We start from the raw sequence: 24,541 nt of genomic DNA on the forward strand, positions 1-24,541 counted from the left end.
GTTGGCGGGAAGAGACTTGGAATAGACTTTCAAAGCCATTTTTGGTGCAAAAACTTTGGAGACATCCTTGGAACGATTGCTATTCTCACCCCAAGTATTTTCTTTGACCTTAGTTCTGACTCCACTTTATGTCCTTTCCAGACATAGATCTTTATTGGACACTGGTTTAGGACTTGTATCCTTTGTGGCGACTGCCTTTGTGACACTCCACAAAGCCACCTCCATCTCCAACCACTCAATACCAATAGGTTTGCCTCCCTGATAGTGCTAAAGTGTCCAAACTAAAGGTTGAAGTGTTACATTTTCTAGAGAACATCGACTTATGTAATCAAATGTGACTTTGTTCATAATGTACAAAGCAATGGATAAGTCCAGAAATCACCTTGTTCCCTAATAGAAGTAAATGTGCTCACACTGGATACACTTGACGTGTGAGCTCAAGCCGGCGCGTGCATCAAGATGTGCATAGAAGCCAAGTGAGTTCCAGCAGCCAGGAAGACTGGGCTACTATGAAGTGACACTGCACATATAGACCTGCATGCATGTTTTTCCTTAAGCGTATGTGATACACAAGTACGGACTGACAATCCCTTCATACCATTCAGTCAGTTCCGAAACCCTGGTCAGGGAGTTTTGAATACACTATTATATTTTTAGGTAGTTCTTTTGTTGCGACACAGTTTCTGATAGCGTGGACCAATAGACACCATCACCAGAATCATGAAAACAAATGGAATGCATCATTAATGGGCACTGTAAGTACAGCTAAGTGATACAGCGCATTGAATGCCCAGGAGGGTGGTCATACACGCACACACACATTTCACAATTGGAGGACACCCTGAACCTACTTTACACCAGTTCATCTTGATGTCCGCTTACTCTAATCTATGTATTTCTGAACCCAATCTACCTCAGATGATTGATTACCTTTCAGAAACACATACCTCTGAATGTCTGGGGCAAGAAAGATTTGCTCAAGATAAAGCCAGTTTCTTTGGCAAGTCATCCATTCCTCCAAGGTGTGGGAGAAGAGATTCAGTTTACGATCCCATTCATCTACTGTGTTCTGGAAAACAAATAGCAAAATAAGGGCAGTTAGCAATACTTAAAAGGAAACCTATGGCTTTCTGGAGCTGTGTGATCTTGGTATGGTTTAAGGTCCAATTTAATTGATCGTTATAGTGTAGATATCTGTCGCAGTGTATGCTTTGATAATATATTAAATATACATAATATATCCTTCTTTAAAAGAGAAGTAGTATATTCGCCACTAGATTTGATCTCGTTCAAAAGCGCAATTAACGTACTGTATTGTTGGTGGATTATTTTCCCCACAGAGACTGATCCTCACTGCAATGACAGCCAATTGGTTACAGTCTACATAGTACTCACACTGGCCATATCCAGGGACTATAGGCCCTACCAAGCAATGGACAGTCAAGCCAGGAGGGATCATAAATCCGATCATACACAGCATCCACGCGGGCAAATTGTAAATAGCATGCATACCACAGGCAATGGCCACTACCAGTGAAAGCTTGAACGCCCCCCATGCCCCCCACTTCACGTATGCGCCCACTGAATACTAGCAACAGAGACCTTACAACGAGATATGGTCAGAGTGGCGGTGGCACCGAATGTAGAGGTTGGCACCCTTTGGGGCGATTGAATGAGTAAGATGATGTGCGGTGGGGAGTTCTGCGATGACACACCTGAGGAGCGTACAAAGCCAAATGAGTAGCTCCAGCCTCTGCTTTTGGAAACCCAGGGTGCCAGAGTAGGAGGAATAGTCTTTAACAAACAAGAGTTATGAAAAATGGACAGAGCCATTCAAAAGTGGAGGGAACTGCCTCCCGAAACCACAAACATTGATTAGGCCAATAGTTTTGGCTGATTTATAGGCAGGGTATAGGCAGTTGATGGGCATTTTCATGATATGAAAGGTAAGCCGTCACATGCCCAAGGAGTAGCAGACGTTGTCAGGCGATTATAAGCTCTCCTACTCGCAACACATGGCAGGTACTTCCATCACATGCCAGGAAATTCCATCAAAAGTCCAGATATTCACACCTTGGGCAATGGTTTTACTGGCTCTCGTATGATGGCAATAACCCTTATCGTTCGAGAGGCAGTGAAGTCACTGCCGAAGGTATGCTCAGCTATCAGGCTAGCTTCCATTACGCCCATTTAGTATATAGAAGCTTGCAACTTGAAATGTGTACCCCTGTCAAGGATATAGGGTTCCTTCCATGTGTTAAAATCGCTGCAAAAATTACAGTGGACACAAAATATTGCGGCAAAAAGGCTGTGGTTTTGCCACAGAAATCCATGAAAAGGATGCAGGGGACACCCCCGCAACCCCTGGACCCATTATGCCATTTAAGGGGAGCGGGGACACCCAAACTTTGTAACCCCTGCTCCCTTTAAATGGTATAATGGGGTACACCTTTAACGGGTCAAACAACGGCATTTTTGCCGCGATTCTTTGTCCAGGCAACATTTTTGCCGCAATTCTTTCACTGCATATAGGCAGTGTGAGATTCCATTATGCCCAAATTGCAATATGACCAGTTAGCACAACATGAGCAGATTTCATTATGCCGAGTTAGCACAGCAATTAAAGACTTCCATCTGTCTAGTAAGAATAACAATTCCAGATACTGCGATGTCCAATAAACGGAGTAAACCAAATTATATTGCACCCAGTTAAATCATCAGTGCAGGATTCCACTATCTCCAGTTAGGAAAATGAGGTCAGATTCCATAAGGCTCAACTAGAACAGAAGTGCTAGATTCCTTTATGTCCAGTTAGCAGGACATGGCCAATTTACATTAAGTCCAGCTAGTATAACAATGCTGAGATTTAAATATATACAGTAAACACAGCAGGATCATATTCCTTGTTGGCACTTGAGCACAGCATGACCAGATTTCACTATGCACAATTGATTAGTCCCTATTAGCATTATAAGGCCAGGCTCCAACATTCCCAGTTAGCACAGCGAGATACACGTATTATCAGTTAGTGCAGTTAGCATAGTAAGGTCAGATTCAATCATGCCCAGTGAGCAGAGAGGTGCCGGGCTCCAGAACATTGATTTAGCACAGAAGTGTCAGATCCCACTGTGTGTAGTTATCAACACGTGCTCAAATTCCATTATCTCCAGTTGGCAAAGCAGAGTCAGATTCTAATACTGCCAGGTACCGGTTCTATGTGGTTTCAGCAATCACATTTACCTGGATCAACTTTTGTTGGTCATACTTTTTGTTTCTTAATGGGGCTCCCTATACCATTCCCTCTCTTCCACCGCGTCCCCACCCCCTTCAACCTATACCTCCAACTAGCATACATACATGTATGTTGGTGATGCGACCAACAAGAGTTGAATAAAAGTTGGTCTATGGAACTATGGTTGACAAAACCACTGATTACCCCAGGTACCGGATCAGTGGCGGAGTTATACGCTAAGTTAGCATAGTTATTTAAATACTATAATGCTGGGTTAGGACAGCAGTGCCACGTAACATTGGAATAATAAAGCCACATTCCATGATGCTCAGTTACCCCAGCAGTGTCACATTCCATTGAGCTCCAGACTCTCCATGGCGTCCAGGACTAATCAAGATGTGGTTACACTACAATGTCGCAGGCTCTCCCAAACGTCCTGAACCTCGCTACTGCCGCCATACTTACACTGTGTCCTGCAATCACTTATAAAGCTGCTCCAATGAACTCCCCACACTTTCCACTGTGTCCTGGAGCACCAATGAAGTGGCGTCACTACATTGCTTAGGACTCCATTGTTGTCCTTGAGCTCTCATGCATCAGTTTCACTGAACTTCCGCAGACTTCTACTGTATCCTGGAGCTCTCATGAAGTGGTGTCACTGAACTTCCGCAGACTTCCACTTTATCCTTGAGGTCTCATGAAGGGGTTTCACTGAACTTCCGCAGACTTCTACTGTATCCTAGAGCTCTCATGAAGTGGTGTCACTGAACTTCCCCAGACTTCCACTGTATCCTGGAGCTCTCATAAAGTGGTTTCATTGTGTCCTGGTGCTCTCATGAAGTGGTTTCACTGCACTGCCTCGATCTCCACAGTGTCCTGGAGCTTTCATGAAGTGGTTTAATTGATATTCCAAAGACTTTCCCGTGTCATGAGGTCCTTATGAAGTGGTTTTATTGCACTGAATCAGACCCGCCACTGTGTGCTTGCGCTCTCATAAAGTAGTTTACAGCACTACCTCAGACTCTCTATTGTGTCTTAGTGCTCTCAAAGTTCTTTCAATGCACTGCCTCTCCACTGTGTACTGGCACTCTCATGAGCAGTTCTACTGCACTGCTCCAGACTCTGCAATGTGACCTAGAGGTCTCATGCCTCAGACTCTCCAAGGTGTAGTGTTGCTCTCATGACGCAGGTTCACTATTGAGTCTCTGCACTGTGACATGGAGCTCTCATGAAGTGGCTGAGCAACAGGGAGTCGTAGAAAGGCATTACACTGTCTTCGCCGGCTCTATACTATCTCTTGGAGACCCCAGCATCTTCAGCTAGAAGCCAGAGACCGTCTATTGGCGTTTGGGGCGATTCCTTAATAATACACAGCGTTTCTTTTGCATCAATTGTGAGAAGCAGCTTAGATGTTTCCCCTTCTAAAAGTCCTCTAGGGTAGGAAGAAGGTTATCACCTGTGCGGGCTGATCCCAGGTAGTGCTGTAGGTAATGACAAGAGGCGACCCATTGCTTTTGGGTATAAAAGAGGTTTCTCTCTGGAGAAGGAGCCACTGCCCTCATGGGAATGGTTCTGCCTGTACAGCCACAAGGAGCTGTTTCTCATCTGCACACAAAATGGCCAGGACATCAGAAAGCTTCATCACGTTTAATAGTAAGGGTTGTTGTGCAGAAGAAATTTGAAATGTCTGGTGGCTAACAATCTGCAATAACTGCACTGTTCTCAATAGGTAAATTGATAAATTCCTGGAGGACCTGTTGCTTTCCCCAACACCTTTCAGAGGCCAGTGAATTGGAATTCCCGTGCTCATTAGTCAGCAGTTGCGGACAGGCTCAACTGGCCTACAGGGCAACAGGGCAATGCCCAAACGGGGACGCTTGAGAGAATGTGGGGCCGTTCGATGACTTGGTATAGTAGGCAGCTCGTAATTCTGATCAATGCTATTATCCCTATCTGCTTTAATTGGCACCATTGACCACATATTGTAGGTTATGTAGTATTTGCCCCCATTTTCAATTCAGGACTACAAGTCCCAGAATTCAGAGAATAGACAAAATCCACCTTTTTTTTATTTTTTATTTAATATGTGGTATAGTTTTCAACGAAACTGTTCACGCATCATAAAACACAAAAAAAACCAGTAAGTTTAAAACCACAAGACATGTAGTGACGACATTTAGCAATAAAGCCTAACACGCTTCTTTTTTTGGTCTTATAACCAACGCGTACAAACCCTAATAAGAGCCATAGAAAAAGTTTAATAGAATCTAAAAGCTTCGTAATAAAACTTGAGACAGCAATTATCAAAAAAATCTGCCGCACACTTAGAATTCTGTTCCAAAAATCTTGTGAGCACAGAGAGAAAGAGCACAAAGTACTGTTCCCTTGCATTCTGTAGAGCACTACAAATTAAAAACAAGCATTCCAGGGATTCTAGCGAAGAATCACCTTTGTAAAAGCATCAAGTTCTTCTCGAAAGCGCCTTTTCCCCTCTGGTCCCCTGGAAGTTACGAGTATAAAAATCCACCAGTTGTGATCTGCGCTAGTGGATGGCTTATTTCTAAACAAGTGATTTTCCATACAGCCTCCAAGCCCAGGGGTGTTGCTAGGTCTGGAAAAGATCTAGCGCTACGCTAATGTCAGGACTTTAAGGAGACAGGGCTGGCTAGCCTTTTGGTTGCAGCCCGTGAGCTTCTATCCAAGGCTACAACCAAAAGACCCGGGGATATAGTCCCCCTAACCCCCAATAGCAACGCCGCAAGCCGATGCCAGGCTATAGCCTGCTGCCTTACATTTCACACACATCCATTAGTATTCAGAAGCTGGCTTGGCAGTGAGGTCAAAGACAGTCTCTGCCTCCTTTCTTGCCTAAAGCAGGCTGGGTTGGCATGGAAGCCAAGGGCAGTGACCACTTCTTTGCCTCTCTGCTGGCAAGGCCTTACGTGTGAAGCAATGAAGAGGTGCAACGGGATCCCTTGAAAGAAATCGAATCTGATATTAAGGAAATTACTCATCCGCCTTCTTAGGGCAAAAAGGAAACTGAATGAGAGGGTTAGAGGATTACTGTGGAAGTCCTAGGTACCCACTCTCTTTATTCAGAGTACTCACGATTGTTTAGAGCTGGGACCAATACTCCAAAATACATACAACTCTCTCCTTGCAGCCGAACAAGGCTTACTTAAGTGAGGATCAAATTGAATTTGGTGTCCACTTTGGAGATCATAGTCCCCAAGGTTGGGCCTAGAAAGATCTAAGAGAATCTGCAGGTTGTGTAAATCCGTCAGCAACAGAGAATCAATTGAACAACTAGTAATCTATTGTCCTGCAGCGAAACTGAGAGCTATTTATTTCTCTCGATATAGCAATTTTGATTTTGCACATGCAGGAGAATGCCCATGGACAAGATTCATGGATGTGAACAGATCTCCCTGGGGACGCATTTAACACGATTTATAAGAGTATGAACTATTGGTTGAATACATTTTTTTTTAAATTGAATGTTAGTTTTATACAGATTTTGATGACAAAGACGTTTTCCATTGATGTGGAATGTGTTTAACGATGGAATATGTGCACGTGTTTTGTGTTGTAAAGTGTTGTTTTTGTAACTTGAACATCCATTGTTAAACCAAATCCCAATAAATAAACTAAAGGGGGACTGAAAGATGTGGATTAATGACAGCGTCTGGTGTTACAACAAAGGCTATTAGACTGTTCAAGCTGCCGGATCTCTCAAGTCACACTCCTTACGCTTCAGAGGAACCCTTAGAAACAGCACAGCAACATCTTTAGCACACACATAGCGTGCCTTGCTCTTCATCTCTTGGGATGATATTTTCCCATTGCTGGTATTTCCTTTGCATTCGGGGACTCGTTGTTCTGTTTTTTCACATATGAATCCAGGACTACCAATTTCAGAATGCTCAGAAAAAAAACTGGGACAGAGCATGTTGCCATGTTTGTCTCTGTGATGGTTGACTGGGCTGCTTTACAGACCAGGATCCTTAATTGACACATGGCAGCCATCACCCCCTGCAGCTGAGATGATCCTCCAGGCAAAGCGAGAGCTGGGTTATTTGTAGGCTAGTATAATGTGAGTCAATCATAGACGTGCTGAATGTATGCACTCATTGAACAGTACACCTCATGTTAAAGCTGAAGGCTTTGCATGGTTAACACTTTCCAGCTATACCCTTTATTTATTGCATAACACAAGGCTTGTGAGTAATGACTGGGCCACTACTCCTTGGCTTTTGTTGGGGGTGAGGTGTGTTGCACATTTATCAAGACAGGATTGCCTGGCGTGGCCATGTCGGGGTCAGGCAAAAGCTAATGAAGGAATGCTTAACAGAAAGGCAACAATAAAGCTAAGCATTGCACACTCAAACAGACCTCACAGAAACCACGCTTTGTTGTATTGGTGATTTTGAAATGAAATGCTGTGTCATGGCACAGAAAAAACAATCTGTTCTTCTCCCCTCCTCCCTGCCCTCTACCGCTCGTCTTTATTGCTTGGGTTGCGGGCCGCACATGTGAAGCACATTACTATGGAGGTGGCCAGCTCTTGTTATATGAAGGCAGAAGAATTTGGTACTATATAGTTTAGATGTGTTATGGAAGCAGGAGATGTACAACCTCCATTCACCTCTATAGGAGATGATTATGAGGAGTGGGTTATTATCAGCAAATTCATGTAATGTAATTTGTCATTTGTATAGTGCCTTTTCCCATTGGTATGGCCTCTAAGCGCTGTAGGTGACCTCCATGGGGGGACCGAAGACCAAGGTATTGGTCATTTGGCATAGAAGTTTAGAATAATTTATGTGTGCATTTTGGCCAATACGAAATTGGATGAGCATGGCTGTGCCCCAGTTAGCTACCCATGTCAAACAGGCACATGTATGGGTGCTGTGAGGTAGTAGAGAGTGTGTGCTAGTGCAGGAGACTCATTTTGTGTCCAGCTAGGCAGAATTATTGTTGTGGGACTTAGCTACATTCTGATGGCAGAGGTGTTGGGCATTGTGTCTTAGGGTGGTATATGGTAGCCGGTGCGTTGGGGGGGTGGGTGACCATGACTGCGGCTAATATACATTAACATGGAGTGCAATACGTACCCTTGAGTCCAAGCTGATTCCTTGTTCTCGCCGATGTGGTGCAGAATTATGTCCTGGGGTCTGATGGGAGTTTATCCTCTAACTTGCTCTGGAGAGATCCTGAGGGGAAACCATACTGCCACAGCCTACTTGCCATGTGGGTAAACCCGAAGTGAGGCCAGGGTTCATCAGGTTGCAGGCGGGAAGAGCCAGGTCTTGGGGCCTTCCTGGTGGCAAGGTTATCCTCCAAGCGGCAGATGCTAAGTGGAATCGAGTTCCAGAGTGTCAGAGCTTTTACAGAGAAGGAGGATCTCCCTATTCTCATGGATTTGAAGGGAGCGATCACAAGGAGTGCAGAGCCTGATTGGGGTGATAGTGGGTAGGTTTGTGTTGAATGAATTCAGGGCCTGTCTTGTGGAGGGCTCAGTGGGTGGTGCACCTGGCATTGAAGGATGCCCGTCGGCCGATGGGTTACCAGTAGAGCATGTTTGCATGCATCTTGCTCTCTTGAGACTTAATTCAATAGAAATGCAATAAATCAAAATATTTACATACAACAATTTATTAAAGAAAATATCTAGTGGCTTCAGCCGTCAACACTAGTGTGGCAGATGGTTAACTAACGAGCACTAACAAAGCTAGGAGGTCTGGCTTTGCAAATGGAGGGTTTCTTTGTCCTACGGTTCAGGGAAAGCTAGAAAAGCAACAACAAAATAGCAGTATAACAATTAAACAGTTACTTCCAAAATACTCAGATATAAAACAGCTTTTCAAAAACAAAGGGTTTTTATTATATTGAAGTTGCCCCTGTTGATGACACGTGTTTCGGCTATAATAAACAGCCTTTTTCAAACCAGGGCCTTGCCACTCCATATCTGTACAGCTTTTAACAGGAAAATATAGTAATAATGAAATCAAAAAAGTAACAGCATTGTTAAATGCATTAGTCAACATATATCAAGCATTATTTGGATAAACCCATCAAATAGTAAATAAATAAAATTAGAGACATGAGAAAAATGGGGGGTGGGAAGTGGAAAGAGGGTGGGAGGAGAGAAGGGGTTTTGGTAGTAAGTCAGAGAGTTAATCACATTCATTATGCATATGGTAAGCGCGAATATTCAAATAGACAATCACAAAGAAGCAGGGGTTGGCAATGGGGAGGATTCATAGGGCATAGAGAACAATTGAATATGGGCGTGTCAAAAAGAGAAAGGTAAGGAAAATCGAAAACATATAGAATTAGTCCATGTACTTCATGTTACACAAAGTAACTTTCATTTCATAAAGCAATTAAATGTTGTTACCTTTAATTGCATGTTCCTATATTGACATTAGTCTGATGTTCGTGAATAATTGGGTTCAATCCCTTTAAAAATAAATGTAATCGTTGAAAACCTTGACAATTGTTGGTTTAAAATGTAATGGCATCCTCTGATGCCAGAAGGTAACATTCATTTTAATTATGGACTGCATGTACTGCTTGTCACATTTCTCTGTGTATAAGTTAAGGACTCCATTTGTTCTGTTTATTACTCGCACACGCAGTACATTGCTTAATCTATTTTAAGTTATAGGGCCGCTAAACTCTAATGTCAGCACGTGTTATTCATATACAAGTATAATCGCTCACGTTACGTTTCAAAACTTAGTTTTATCATTGCCTGCAAGAGATTGCAATTTGTTGATGGTCTCTTACCTGCAGCATTTCCTAGTAGCGCTCTCGCGCGTACGTCTGCTGTTCACAAAGGCGCCGAATGGCGTCTGTACAACGTATTTGTTGTTTCCATCATTGTCATGGAATCAGTCTTGACGGTCCTTTTTTCATTTCTAACACCGTATTGCAATAGAACGCGCCATCTTTTGGGATGACGTCGCTGTGTTAACCATGAGTCTAGAGCTTATTTTGCCCAATTACCGAGTATTGGGTAATGTGCTACTGGGCTTTTCATGAGGTCTCACTATTTAAATAGAAAAATAGATAAGTCCATTATTTACATGAATCTAAATGTGAGTGGATCTGTGGTTAGTTTCAATCATTAATACATCTTCTTGTTGTTGGCGCTCCTTAGCATAATACATACCTTGTTATCTATTATGCTTAATTAGATAACCATGCGTTAGCTAATGTCAATTTACTGAAGTAACGCTGACACTGTATATTGGCAGCAAAATACTAATTTACAATTGCTCCATTTAGTTGGCAATTACTTATAAAAATATACAATTCAATTCAGAGTGATCGCCATTCACTTGTGCACTCTTTATGCATATTAGATGCTTAAGCAAAGATCATTCTATTTTTCGTTAACTAAAGTAACGCTGCTGCTGTATAAAGTTGCCGGTCATCACCAGAATTATATAGCAGCGTTCTTCAATTACTCAGAGCAAACTTGATGTATATTAGGGGCTACAAAGAAGCTCCTTATGTCCGTTATCAAGGTTATGTTATATTATATTTCATGATTCAGTAGTTGGGCTCCCCATTCACTGGGAGCAGTCTCGAAATGTAATAAAGGTTCAATGGTACTTTCTCCTGTCCCAAATATCGTTATGCTAGTCTCGTGTAAACACTAGATACTTCTAATAGTTTAGCACAGATGCATGTAAAAAGGTTAATTACATTGTCCAAGTAGTTCGGAGAGTAAATGGTTATAAAAGGGACACCATATCTTTTATATTGTTGATACATTGTTCAAGTACTTCGGGGAGTAAATGGTTATAAAAAGGAGACCATTTCATTGTCTAAGTTAAGGCCCCAAACAGTCGAGTTAAATTTACAGATTGTTCTGGCCTCTGCTCGATATAGTTTCTTCTCCTTGTTGCCTCCTCTACTGCCCATTGTGATTTTCTGTAGGCCTATAAATTTAATGTCTGCTTTGTTTGCCATTTGGTGTTTTTCATGCCAATGGCAGGAAAAGGGAAGTCTCGGGTCTTGGCTCCCAATCTTAGCTAAGTGTTCTCGGACACACGTTCTAAGTTCTCTGATGGTACTACCTATGTATACCGTATTGCACACACAGATAATGCCATAAACAACATATTTTGTTTTGCAGTTAATTGGTTGTTGAATCTTGATCTCATTGTTAAACAGATCCTTAAACGTGTTCGTTTTTTCATGAGCATATTTGCACATTGTGCAATCTCCACATTTCCTAAATCCATTGCTGGGCGATTGTAGCCAGTTCGCGGCGTATTTTTTCTGAGTCAGGTAACAATGAAGGATTCAGCTTGTTCTTCAAAGTCTCTGCCCGTCTGAAAATAATTTTTGTTTTGGGATCAACATGGTTCTTAATATTCTTGTCCAATTTTAGAAGTTGCCAATGTTTGGAGAGGATTTTATTCAAGAGTTTGTGGTTGCTGCTGAAGTTAGTAATGAACCCCACTTTTGGCTGTTCGGTTAGTTTAGTACTTGGTACTAGGGTCTATTCTTGTGTTAATGCTCTACTCCTACTTATTGCTCGTTTCACACAATCTTCTGAGTATCCTCTTGCCATGAACCTAGATTCCAGCAAGGCACATTCTTTCTCAAATGCTACAGTGGTTTGACAATTTCTTCTTGCTCGAATAAACTCCCCTGTGGGTATGTTGAGGATGGTTTTCGACGGCAACTTTTAGCGTGTAGTGTGGAATTAGCTTCAGTAGGTTTTCTGAATGTGCACGTCTTTAGTTCATTGTGGTCTGTGTAGATTGTTAGATCAAGAAAATTAATTGAATGGGCATCACAGCTTCCTGAAAATTCTATTCCCATCTGATTATTGTTGATGCGATTTGTAAAGTCGTTGAACTGAAGTTGTGTGTCTCTCCAAACAATCAGGACATCGTCTATGTATCGCATCCGTCCTGATAAATGATGGTGTCCTCCAAGTAACCCATGAAGAGGTATGCTAGTGCCGGGGCATATTTAGTGCCCATTGCTACACCTTTGGTTTGTCTATAGTAGCAGTTATTGAAATTGAATATATTACATTCAAAGGTTAGTTCAAGCATTTCCTTAACCGTTTGTACTTGTTGATATAGTGATGATGAATCCCCTTTAAAGGTATGATCTATGGTCTTGATAGCCCACTGATGTTGAATGGACGTGTACAGTGCCTTCACGTCTAGACTTGCCAATAGATAGTTTTCCTTCCATTCAATAGTTCTAAGTTTGAGAATTACATCTGTAGTATCTTTTAGATATGCTCTCAATTTGCTCGCTCTTGGTCTTAAGATGTTATCTAGGTATTGTGAAATGTTTTCTGTTGCCCACCGAATACCACTCAGGATGGGCCGGCCCTCAGGAATTTTGTCATAATCCTTGTGTACTTTTGGCAGAAAATACATGGTCGGAGTTACTGGTTCCTTGATGTACAGGAAACTCCTTTCTTCATCTGTCAGAAGACCTTTCCCGTGCCAATTCAGTATTTCCTGCTCCAATTTTTGCTCAATTTGTTTTTTTGGATTGGTCGATAGTACCTCATAGCAACTAGGTGTTTCTAAATGTCGCCTAAACATTTCCAAGTAATCCAGTCTTTCCATAATAACAATATTGCCCCCCTTGTCAGCTTCCTTTATTACTATGGATAGGTCTAATGCTAAATCTTGTAGTGCCTTTTGTTCTTCAGGGGACAAATTATAGATTGGGGCTTTGTGATGTTTCTTCTTTCTGAGTTTGTAAAAATCCTCTGTTACAGCTTTGTAAAAGGTGTTAATAATGTTGTCTGTTGGTAGCTGAGGCACAAATTTAGATGTGGGCTTCAATTCCTTGTTTGACAGCATGTCTGTTTGTATATTGAGGTCTCGAAGGACTTGCGGTATGTCAAAATCATCTGATTCTACAATCGATCTGAGAAGGTGTATCTCTTCAATTTCTTGTATGGTATGGTCACTTTGTTCCACCTGTATAGGTTTTTGATAATTAGTTGGTGCCTTGGTCGCAAAAAACTTTTTTAATTTTAACTTGCGCACTAATTTAAATAAATCGATGTGAATATCAATGTCAAACCAGGTAGTTGGTTCAAGCGAAAGTCCCTTGTTTAGTAGTGTGTTTTCTGGTTGAGTCAGTATTCTCTCGGATAAGTTGATAACAAGATCCTTTCCTATTTGTTCCTGTTGTATTCTTTCACATTTTCTCTGGTGAATCTTTTGTTTGTATTTTCTTGTGGTTCTTGATTTGTTGGGTCTTGTACCCCCCTCCTTCCTCTCCTCCTTGCATAAGTTGCGTAAGTGCCATATTCGTTGGTAATTGAAAACGGACCTGCTTGGGTATTTGGTTTCTGTTGCCTTTTTTATAGCCTTTAATCTGATTTATATAACCCGAGTGAATCCTTTCTTTAGTTGATTCTTCTGTATTTCTTTTATCAGTAGCAGTTACTTCTCCCTGAGAGTCCGCATCTGAGCTAGCTGAAGATGTATTCGGTGTACTAGTTTTAGATCCCACCTTCGTGTATTGATCGTATTTAATTTGAAAGGTGTACACTCTATCTTCTGTATAGTCTCTCTCATCTCTATAGTGCTTCCGTAATTTCCTCAGTTTAATTTCATCCTGACAGTTTTTCAGAATTTCATGCATTATATTGTAATTCTTTTCCTTTGTTGCCTCTGGAGATTTCTTCTCGGTAATTTCACTCTTAGTCTTGTCTATCAATTCGATTATTCTTTTGTGTTCCCTCGTGGCATGTTCTATCAAACGTTCTAGCATCTTCTTCGAACTACAGTCAAGTTCTTTTCCCATAGGTCCGCAAGATCATTGACCAGATCATTACTAACATTGGGAAACATTAAAATTCGTAGTCCTCTTGGGATAAGTTCACTTTTGATATAGTTTTCCAATGAAACTATTTCCCAATATTTGTCGATTTCCTTTTTAGAAAATCTTTCTAATTTGAAGAATAGTGCTCTTAGCTCTTCTTGTTTTGTGGTTGGATTGAAAAAATGCATGGGTCATATTCCCCCTGGGTGTAAATAAATTGGCAGTTTCTTCTTGCAGATTTCGAAGATATTCTGCCATTGCATACATTTATAGTTGTGGTGTCAGCCGCAGACTGAGGCCAAAATAAATGTTTATAAGTCGTTTTGGCTTTGTCGGTCCGGTCTGTCAAGGCGACATATATGAGTTGTAGTCACAGTTATACTTTAGCCAAGTATATTATGTGTCGTGTCTTGCTGAGTTGTGGCTAGAAAAGCCAATTAAATCACTACAAAAATTAGTTACTTCCAAAATACTCAGATACAAGACAGCGCCAAATCCAGTTTTTTTAAAAAAAAGGGTTTTTTATTATATTGAATGTGTCCTTGTTGATGACACGTGTTTCGGCTATAATAAACAGCCTTTTTCAAATCGGGGCCTTGTCACTTCATATCTGTACAAGCTTTTAACAGGAAAATATAGTAATAATGAAATCAAACAAAGTAACAGCATTGTTAAATGCATTAGTCAACATTAAACAGCTCAAAACCTAAATACATCAATGTATCACCAGCAAGGGGACGAGGGAGACAAGTTATCATCCACAAATCTTTCCCAAAGTTAGACAGCTCCACTCCTTCCTACAAAAGTGCCAGAGCTCGCCCTCAGTCCTTTATTTGGGGATTTGAAAGGGGCAAAATGTGTCTGTGATGGTTTAACACCATTGGGCCATGCTGGGACAGAATCAGCCACATGCCAGGCTCATTTTAGGCTCTGACAGGAGAGGCTGTCTCCAGGAAAGCCGTCCTGTGAGGATGTGCCACCATTGCCCATTGCCCGATTGACTTTAGGTGACACTTTTCGTTGGCGGAAATAACAATATTTCAAATTACACTACATTTAGATTGTGGCATTATAATACCAAGTGTAAAATGTTATAGATCTAATTCATTAAATTGGATTACCCTATTTTCGGCCAGTTGTCACATCACAAATGCTTAGTTATTATACAACACTCTTGCTATAGTGTAAGTGGACACTTAGTGGGTGAAACGCATGGGAGACGTTGTATCCCACCACCAGCCGATCAGCTAGCACAGCAAGGAGAGCACTCGCTTTAACATCCGTTTCGAGCCTGCCGACGCAGGTTCGAATCCTGGCAGGGCCAAACTCAGCCTTTCATCCTTCCGAGGTTGATAAATGAGCACCATGCACCGTGGGAAATAATAAGCAGCGCTCAGATGACCGAGGGTTCGTAGTGCTATATAAATGCAAATTTTTATTATTATTATCGCCCATTCTAAGTGGCATCTCCTGGGGGCATTACACTAACAGACAGATGCCCTTTTCTGATAGAAAAAAGTAGCTCTCCTGACTCTGCAACATCAAGACACCAATTGGCTAACTTGAAATAAGATTGTCCATTGTCATTTTGCTGCCTCTAGCAATTTTAATGATGCTTTACTTCACCCAAGAGTTTGATGTCTGTGTGAAGCCTATACTATCAGACCTAGACTATCTTCTTGGTGCATATAGTTGGGGCACCTTACGCTGTTTAATATGACGTTTTGGGGAGCGGAGGCCAAACAGTGGCCAGTCGTGCAGATTCTGCCACAGCTAGATTCTGGGGTGACATCCCGACAGAAAGGCATGGAGCTGATTCTCAAAGGAATGCTATGTTCTGCTGTAGGTTTTTGCAGTGATGTGTCGCTACTTGCCAGGTCTTTGGCGCGTGTGTGTCATGGGGATGTTTTTGGTCCACTCCTCTAATAAGGGTATCCCTCGCCGTTGTCACTGACTGTACTTTGGTGCAGAGCAGGAACAGAACCACGTATTTGAAGATGTGGCACGGGAGAGACAGACAGCATGGGAACTTTTGCTAGAATCCAGCCCCCTCGATGTATTCTTTTCCCTTCCGTAACCACAGTAGGGCAGAGAGCAAGAAGCAGCCCTCATAACAGGCCACCCTTCAACACTTCCTGGAACACAAATGTGTGTCGTCATTCAGCAGGGCTTAACTTGCCACAGTGTCACCAGAGGTAATTGAATGGAGCACGGATACTGGGGATGACAATGGCCGAGCAGTGGTCAAGCTAAAAATTTGAAGGGATCCCTGTGTCTCCCCAGCAATCACAGCCCCGCCACTTAGGGAAGGTTTTCTGGAGGATAGAGCAAGAGGGTGAACAGTGTGGAGTTAGGTTCTTGTATCGCTTCCTTAATCCTGCTGCTGTCTAATTGGAAGCTCCATTCCCCACCCTGCATCGCTATTCCCATCAAATTGAGGGCTGCTTCCAGAGGAGAGGGTGGAGAGTCTGCATTCCAAAAGGGCACCAACCATAGACTGTGTCTGCCTCCTCAGCCTACGGTCTGGAGATAGAGAATGAAAGTATGTGGGTATAGTATGGCTGGAATTGTAAAGCTTTACCATCAATGCTTTGCCCCGGCTGTCCTTTATGGCCTTGAAGCACTAGCAATCCAGGATCTTACCTGGCTAAACAAGCTTGAGGGCCATTACTGGCGTACAGTGTTAGGACTGAACCAGACATGCCCCTTGGAATATCCCCGCCTTGAATTAGGTTTAACATCTTTAAGAGGTATGGCACTGCGTGCCAGGGGATACTTTATCTTAAGTCCTGCTCTGACCCCACCTGTAAGCTATTGGATATGGCCGGTGATTGTTATGACTCGGAACTCAACGGGTGGGATTGGAGCGAGAACTATAGACATTTGGCAAAGCTAAAATGATGAGGCAGTAGCTCATGTGGTGCACCGCTATCGTAAAATCCAACCCCATCTACAGCTTTGCCCTGCCCCTGAAGTTAGACAGTTCATCCTGAGGTTACGCAACTTCCGGTGATGACTGTGCTGGGTCCCTGCCTAAAGGTACCCTTTGAATTTAGGTTTTGCTGACTATGTGCCTAGCCGGATCAGGCGGAATCGGTGCAGCATGTCCTGACTCAATGTAAGGCTCTGGGGTCCATTTATATGTCTACGCTGGACAGTTTGGTCCATTCCTATGAGGCCATCACCTCCGACTCATTTTGGGATTACTGTTTGAACACTCACTCCATCTCAGCCCAACTTGCTCTCTTTAGAGTCTGATAGCAGGTAAAAAGTCGGCTGCCTGATGGATGAAACTAAGTTAGTGGTGACTGAGGATTTGATTTGCTTCTACTGTTTCCCGTTTATTATTATGTTAACTGAACTGATTTATTCTAAATGTTGCATTGCTGAATTGTAAAAGTAAATGCATTTTAAAATTTAATTTTTGTATAATTCTGCTCTCATATGACTTTGTATATTAAGAAATGAATGTTGTGTAAAATCCTAATTTTAGGATTATATCACAAAGTTTTATTATTATTATTTATTTATTTGTAACGTGCCGTTAACCCTCAGGCATCTGGGCACCCAAAAACACAAAGGACATTACATATACAATAGGACAAGAGCAGAGGCATTATCATCGAGACTTAGGTGCTAAGAGATCAAAAGAAAAAGAAAAGATCAGAGAGGTCCATCTAATAGAGAGCCTATGAAAAGAGTCTAGTTTTCAGGGCTATGCAAAACCCGTCAGGTTTTGGTCCAATCGTAGAGTACTTGGCAGTGAGTTCCAGACCCGAGCTGCCAGTATCGGAAAAACGCTTCCTAGGCCCTTAATACTTTTAAACTTGGAAGTGTTTATCAGTCCGAGGTTCGCTGAACGGAGGGTTCGACTAGGTCCATACATTGAGATACATGCTCCCAGGTAAGCCGGTGCCTTCCCAAATAGACATTTGTGAACTAACATAGGTGTCTTGAAATGGATCCGAGCAGAGACGGGAAGCCAGTGTGATGATTGCCTTGCTGATGAAATATGCTGCCGTCTAGGAACGACTTTAATAATGCACACAGCGTCATTCTGGAGAATGTGTAGTTGTTGCATACATTTTTTAATAGCCCCCACCATTAGGGCATTATAGTAATCCAGGCGTGAAAGGATGGTGGCACGAGCACTTGATGCACAGTTGACTTCGGGAATGAAGGGCTTGATATTTCTCAGATGTTTTAGATAATAATGGTAGTTTTTGGAGACATAGTTGGTTTGACTTTCAGCACTAAGTGAGGCGTCAAAGAAGACCGCCAAAGTCTTGACTTTGTCCACTACATTGAGGCAATCCTTAATTCTGAAACGCAAGTATTCTAACCCAAATTTAGATCTTAGCTTGCTGCTGCCGAAAAGCATGAGCCAGTTCTTGGTCATCCATTGTTCAATGGCCCTGTAGATGGAATTCAGGTTCATTGTGTCAGTTTTATAATCCCCGCTGATTTCCAAGATCACTTGGGTGTCATCAGCATAGTTGGTAAAAGAGAACCCAAGGGTCTCTAGCAGGTCGCAGAGACGTCTGACATATACATTGGAAAGAGTGGGTGAAATGCAGGCTCCCTGTGGGACACCACAAGTAATGGGGGCGCATTTGGATGAGGCACTCTTCCCAACTAATCGAAGAAACGATTTAATCCAACTGGTGAATTGGTGAGCACAATTTCCCAACTCGGAAAGGGAATAGATCAGTCGCTTGTGGTCCAGCAAGTCAAATGCTGCAGATGGGTCGAAGAGGACCAGGAGGACCAACTTCCCCTGGACCACCAACTCAGCCATGTTAGTCAATCAACGCAGTCTCCGTCCTATATGCGGCTCTAAAGCCGGATTGTTTATGATGAAGAAGGGAGGTGGATTCTAATTGGGCCTGTAATTGGAGAGTGGCAGCCTTATCTAGAACTTTCAACAAAAAGTTGGAGTTGGTAATTGGCCTAAGATTTGTAGCGTCCTTAGGGTCTAAGCCTGCTTTGTTCACTAGTAACGACTTTAATAGCTTCTGGAACTGAATCAGAGTCAAAAGAGGCATTAACAAGTCTGGTGGGAAATCAAATGAAAATATTTTTACTATCCAGGATGAGTTAGGCTAGGATGATGTTCTCCCGTCATACGAGAGAGAGAAAGAGAGAGAGGGCTTTAGCTGACCCTCCAAGAAACATCTCCTGTAAGACTTGACAGACCATCCACAAGCTTCCACAATCTGTCCTAATTGAAAGTGTTCCCAAATTCGTGAAGATAGAAACATTGAAATGCATCATGGATGTGACTGTGAAATATGCCATCTAAGCATGCTTGCACTGTGATGCAGACTCCCGGGCTGTGCATTAAAGGCAGCGATGCCAGTGAGCTGCGAGCAGCAATTGAAATCTCGAGGCCGAGATGATTATCCCAAAACCCTTTGTTCTAAAGGTCCCTGCTAGACCCTCCCCTTTTGTTAGGGTGTGTCAGGGCGTTCAAAGCAGCTTACCAGCGACAGAAACAAGCATTGGCAAAGCAAATATGTATGGCTTTGCAAATGTAGACGCTAAGATTTATTTTGCACTTTGGTGGGATATAAAAAAAGAAATCTCCCTGGGAACAGCTAGCTGACACGAGGGCCCCACGTTAGTATGTGTTTTCATTAGACCTGGAATTAAGCAAAGCTAGGAGAGACATAAAAATGGTTTCCGAAAAGCTGCCTGGATGTGACAAAGGGCTGTATTCCATTGGTAAACCTTATGATGGACTCCATGATATGGAATCTGGGATTAACCGTCACTGTACCCGTTGTCACTGTACCCGTTTGGTTGTCAGTTCACTTCGCTAACTACTTTCAGCTGGATTCTGTACAAACTACTTCCAGAGGCTTAATTTTGCTATTAAAGAAGAAAACCAAGAACAAAGAGTTATATGATTAGCACATGAGGACATGAAAAAGCAAGATCAGAAATCCACAACCACACTAAAGGGCAGCATCTGAGCTACCAATTGGCAACAGATGGGCTGCAACCATACATAACATTTCAGTTTGTTTTAGCAAACATTTAAGGGTGGGTGGCACAAGAACTGCACTTTCAGCAGGCAGTCACTCCATGCAGACAACAATGATCAGAAATGTTGTAGACGACAGCGGCTGTAATCCAGCCTGGGTGTTTGAGGTGACATCATTGGGGGTTGTGGCAAAATCAACAGCCACGGGAACTGCAACACATCAATGCCAACTGCACGTAAGGATGGGAGCAACCACTGGAGACCAACTGGAAGTTGTTCATGGAGTGGGAAGGGGTTAACAGTTTGGTTTTGGCTAAAGCTTCTGGAGTAATGGACCTGCCACCATCAACTTCACAGCCTGCATGAGTGCTTCACCCCAGGCCAGACACACTGATATCACTCAGCCATGCAGACGATACACATCAAATGGACTACAAGCTCTACTCCAGCCAATGTGTATCCGGCACAAAATACTTGTGAGGATGGTATCAACCTACTAACGAATCTCTGGACGTGCCACTGATTGGCCGATCCAGAAAAAAACGCATCTGCTGACCCCTCCCCCCCAAAACCCCAGTCAACTATGAGCCTGTGCTCTACTGCCTCACTACTGTAAAATTCAAAGGCATCACGGCCCATCTGCAGAAGAACAATCTCCCTGATGCACACCAGTCTGGAAATGACAGTAAGCACCCACAAGAATGGCACTCGCCAACTTCTCCAACTCCCTCACTTCCGCTCGGCACTCCAAACTATTTGCTGCTCCCATCCTACTTTATTTCTCTGGCTCCTGTGACGCAGTTGGCAATCCTTCTCTCCGTCACACACTCCCTTTTTCCAGCTTCCAGGAAATATGCCTGAGCTGCATCACCTGCTGCCTCTCAGACGGCTCCTTTTCAATCTCTTGAAACATTGGCACCTCTTCTGGCAGCCCCCTCTCAATAAGGCAGGGAAACCAAATACATGGGTGTTCTGGGGCCCGGGCACCCCTCCGCGACAAAATATCTGTACTTAAAATCCCTAGACTTTCAACGGGACATCCTAAAACTCTGTCTACCGGCACACCCAAGGAAAAAATCAAAAGTCACCTCCCCTGCCCCTGTCCTTATCGTCTCGGCTTAAAAGTCTGCACCACCTGATCACCTCTATTAGCTTTTCCTACCACATATTTCTTGATGAGACCCAAATCTAATTCTGCTTCATCGCAGAGCTATCCCCTTTCATCGCAAACTGTTCCCTCCGCCATCAGTCACTGGATGGCACTCCTGATGCTGAACTCTCTCAGAAACAAAGTCATCCTCCTATCGTCTCCAAATGCCCCACCCCATCTCCCCACTACTAATCCATTTGGACAAGATCTCCTTTATCCATCCCTATAGGCTTACAGCCTGCTGGTTAACCTTAAAATCGACTGCATCACCTCCACTGCAGTGGTAGTCAGATTTAACCTACTTACACCCACAAAACTCACCCAAGCTCACCTTTCAATCCACCAAAACTCTGATCTCAACTTTGGTCTTTGCCTTTTCAGGAGACTAAGCTTTACTCTTTCTCCCAGTAGCAAAGTACTCATCTTTTCCTGCTGCACACTCCACAGCAACGCTCACTCCACACCCTCCTGCACTGATCTCTTCACCAAAGGCTGGCTCTCTATGTAACATCGGCCGCTCTCTGTGTTCCTTCTTTCAGTCCACAAATGTATCCATAGCCTGAGAATCCTTAACTAAGCCTGTACATTGCTCACACACTCTTCAATCTCAAGCCCACCTTAACATCTCTGTACCTCCCACTTCCACTCTTTTACTTTACTGGCTCTCTACCATTGGCACGCACACAACCTTGAAATGAAATCATTCCCACTGTTTGGAGGTTTGGGATTTCTCTAGAAAAACAGCTCGTCTCTTGAATGACCACCAGAGACCTATAGTGTCATAAATCCCACCCACTTGTTATCGTCCTCCATGGTCATAACTGTACATAAAGATATACTCCTGCATATTATGGATCTGTAGTACATAACGCTACAATGCTATACCTAAACGACCTGTTAGTATGTGCTGTCCCCTTTACATGTTCCTATTTTCTCCCTCCATCAACTTATTTACATCTCATCTGCATGCCACTGTCCAATAATTGCAAACCACCTGGAACAGGGATTACTCTTCTGCTTATTATTATAATTAATCTTATACAGATTTTCTATATGAAGCCCTATATTATCTCAAAATAATAAATACAAAATCAAATGTCCCTTCTCATCCCAAATCAGACTGCACATGTTCAGATCACATTGTTCCTGTCCCTCTCCAACTCCATCAGCATGACCGACCAGTGCATCTCACCCGAGTTGTTATTGGCTCATGTACCACCTGCAAGAGTTCGGTGGCATTGGCTTGCTGAGCAGTCAATACACCACTGTGACTCGTGGACCACTCCAAGGAATGTGAGTAAGCATGTTAGCCGACCATGGTTCTTCCAAGGCCGTGTCTGTATACCACACTGCAGTGAAGGTCATTACTAACTGGCTAGATCACATTATGTCAATGACACACTATCAAGAGTACAGTGGGTGCATGTCATTATGACTGATAGTAAATATAGATTACTCTTTAATTGGATGACAGAGAGCTTAAAACCCCAAAACCTGTGTGGTGAGTTTCAGAAGCCCATCTTAGAAACAATCAGATATCCCGCTTTTTCTACAAAAGTCCTAAATTGTAAAAAAACATGTTAGTGCCATAACAACGGAAAAACAGTTAAAAATGTACTTTTTGTGGCTTTTCTCTTTCAAACATGGATAGAGCTTTAATGAAATATTTGCTTTCATTTCCAAAATTTGTATTTCGACCTGTGCTTTCAAACTTCAGAAATTCACAGCCATAAAGATACTACTACAATACTCATGACAACATATTATGGCAATGATGTAAATGTAATCAATGTTTAAGAAAGTTAGAGATCTTGTCTACATCCTTCACAAATAGATTGGAAACACTTTACCTTAATGGGTCCGGAGTAGCGAGAGCCCTTAATTGTAGAAATGATGACCTGACTCTCCTCCAGCTGAACGAGGATCTCTTCGGCCGATGCAATAATTGTCATAGTACAATTGTCAGACTGGTGAACTGCCAACTGGAAATCGGTTTTGCTCCATAGGTCGATGACCTTATTGAGCATCCCTTCGAGAGTGGCCTCACTCGTGGCCGTTGTTGAGATATCACTGATTTTATCCTTGTGCTGAAAAATCTGAAATTGAACAGGAAATTGATGACTGCCTATCACTATAAGATCAATAACAGTTTCTGATGGTTCACAGCTCTGTATTCAGCCCCTCAGCTGAATGGCTCCACATCTCTTCATTAATAACACATTGAAGTAATTATTTCTGGCCTCTAAAGCAATCAGAATGCCATCAATAATTAAGCAATAATACGCGAGCCGGTAGGCCGAATCGGGTGGTAACGACCCGGGGCCCAAATTATCAGCACGAGTGAAGTGAGGGCCTTAACAATGGGCCCTGGTGCCATTACCACCCGATCTGGCCCGCCGGCTCAGTTGTTATTGCGATTAGTACCACAGGATTTGAATCCTGGGGGTTGATAGCAATAATTTTGTTTAAAAGAACGGGATGCCCTTTTGAGGCAGGTTTTCAAACAAACACTTACCTAAGATGGCCGCCATGGAAATGCAAGGCGGGCCTCCCTGCAGAGCCGGTTTCCCATTTCCATGGCAGCCGGGTACACAGAGAGGAAGTGGCACCGCTGCTAAAGGAAGAAGCTAAGTGAGGTAGGGGGAGCAGAGTTATGGTGTGGGGATGGAAGGGAGCAGAGACCAAGAAAAGGTCAGGGTGGGGGGGGCAACAATTGCAGGGTGGGTGTGATCAGTGTTCAAGTTGCTTGGAACGCAGGCTTGGATCATGTGATTAAGCCCGCCATCGGAGCAATCCGATTGGCTGCCGCACCTGCCCGGAGTGCAGATCAGGCTGTAATACATTTAGTGATGAGGTGTATTTGTTGGGGACGGCCCAAGTAAGTTTCAGATAACAAGGGTGGCAACAGTTACTGTCTCGGAATGACCCGCCACTGAAATTACTGCCATTAGTATCCTGGAATAAAGTTTGGGGTGCTTATGGTATAATTTTATTTCCTAAACAAAGGACTACATTGTGTCAGGAAACCTTTTTTACTGTGAGGAAAAAACCTACAGCCAAGACTACTACAATGAAAAAGGTGCTTGAAGATGTGTCTTTTCCATTTCCACAGGCTGCCCTTCAGAACTGGGAGTAGAGATCAAGAAATGGAGAAAGGCAAGAAACTTTATAATTTGAGGCTGGGCAATGGTACAAGGTGGAGGCGGGCTGTGATGAGGATGGCTGGCGGAGGCAGTTAGGGGTGCAGGGAATGGAAGGAGCTTGAGAGAATCCAGTCCTGGTGCACTTCCAACGAACAATCTCTGCCTCGATGCCAGCAAGACTGAGATCCTTCCTATTGGAACCC

At 43.0% G+C, this 24,541-nt stretch overlaps 1 protein-coding gene across 1 annotated transcript in view; it reads right to left on the minus strand.

The window, feature by feature from the left end:
* Positions 1 to 24,541, minus strand: part of DNAH14 (dynein axonemal heavy chain 14) — a 2,000,441-nt gene that overhangs the window by 1,510,170 nt on the left and 465,730 nt on the right. The window contains exons 21-22 of the mRNA XM_069608705.1: positions 23,046 to 23,291; positions 948 to 1,069 (exon numbers count right to left, since the gene is read on the minus strand). Coding sequence (XP_069464806.1) covers positions 948 to 1,069; positions 23,046 to 23,291 — 368 coding nt within the window. The remainder of the gene's footprint in view (positions 1 to 947; positions 1,070 to 23,045; positions 23,292 to 24,541) is intronic.

This window comes from Ambystoma mexicanum, chromosome 4q (genome assembly GCF_040938575.1).
Source record: "Ambystoma mexicanum isolate Mex_15411 chromosome 4q, UKY_AmexF1_1, whole genome shotgun sequence".
NCBI classification, from domain to species: Eukaryota; Metazoa; Chordata; class Amphibia; order Caudata; family Ambystomatidae; genus Ambystoma; species Ambystoma mexicanum.